The sequence below is a fragment of the Myotis davidii genome, unplaced genomic scaffold (assembly GCF_000327345.1).
Source record: "Myotis davidii unplaced genomic scaffold, ASM32734v1 scaffold184, whole genome shotgun sequence".
NCBI classification, from domain to species: Eukaryota; Metazoa; Chordata; class Mammalia; order Chiroptera; family Vespertilionidae; genus Myotis; species Myotis davidii.
Genome location: NW_006297021.1, coordinates 4,854,385 through 4,854,737, shown reverse-complemented (window position 1 = coordinate 4,854,737; position 353 = coordinate 4,854,385). Strand labels below are relative to the sequence as shown.

The 353-nt window shown below is 45.6% G+C and overlaps 1 protein-coding gene across 1 annotated transcript in view; it reads right to left on the bottom strand.

Moving 5' to 3' along the window:
• Window positions 1-277: 277 nt before the first annotated feature.
• The window catches only part of TENM3 (teneurin transmembrane protein 3), a 420,001-nt gene continuing 419,925 nt past the window's right edge, over window positions 278-353 (bottom strand). The window contains exon 31 of the mRNA XM_015569744.1: window positions 278-341. Coding sequence (XP_015425230.1) covers window positions 278-341 — 64 coding nt within the window. The remainder of the gene's footprint in view (window positions 342-353) is intronic.

The following is a 353-nucleotide window of genomic DNA, read 5'->3' as shown; positions in this document are numbered from 1 at the left end:
TTGTAAGCAAAGGTCGACAACGCGGTGGTATGTGGAGACACTGTACGCATTTGTACCCTTTTAGATACAGGGCCTCACAGGAACAGATGGCCCGGGGCAAAACGGTTAGGCCTGTCCATCCGTCCTCTTCCTATTTGTCCCTTTACTCACACCTTCAGTCCAACTGAGTGCAGCGATATGCATATGTAAACATATTCTTTAAAGCCGATCACCTTTAAGGTCATTCAGAAAAGGGGTTCTGTTTTTTGTTTTTTTTTCCGTGAAATGTTTTTTTTTTTCAAAATAGCGGTCTCATTCTGGAGGAAGGCTCCTCTGCGCCGGAGAGTCCCAGTCGGATTGTGCTACAGACAGAT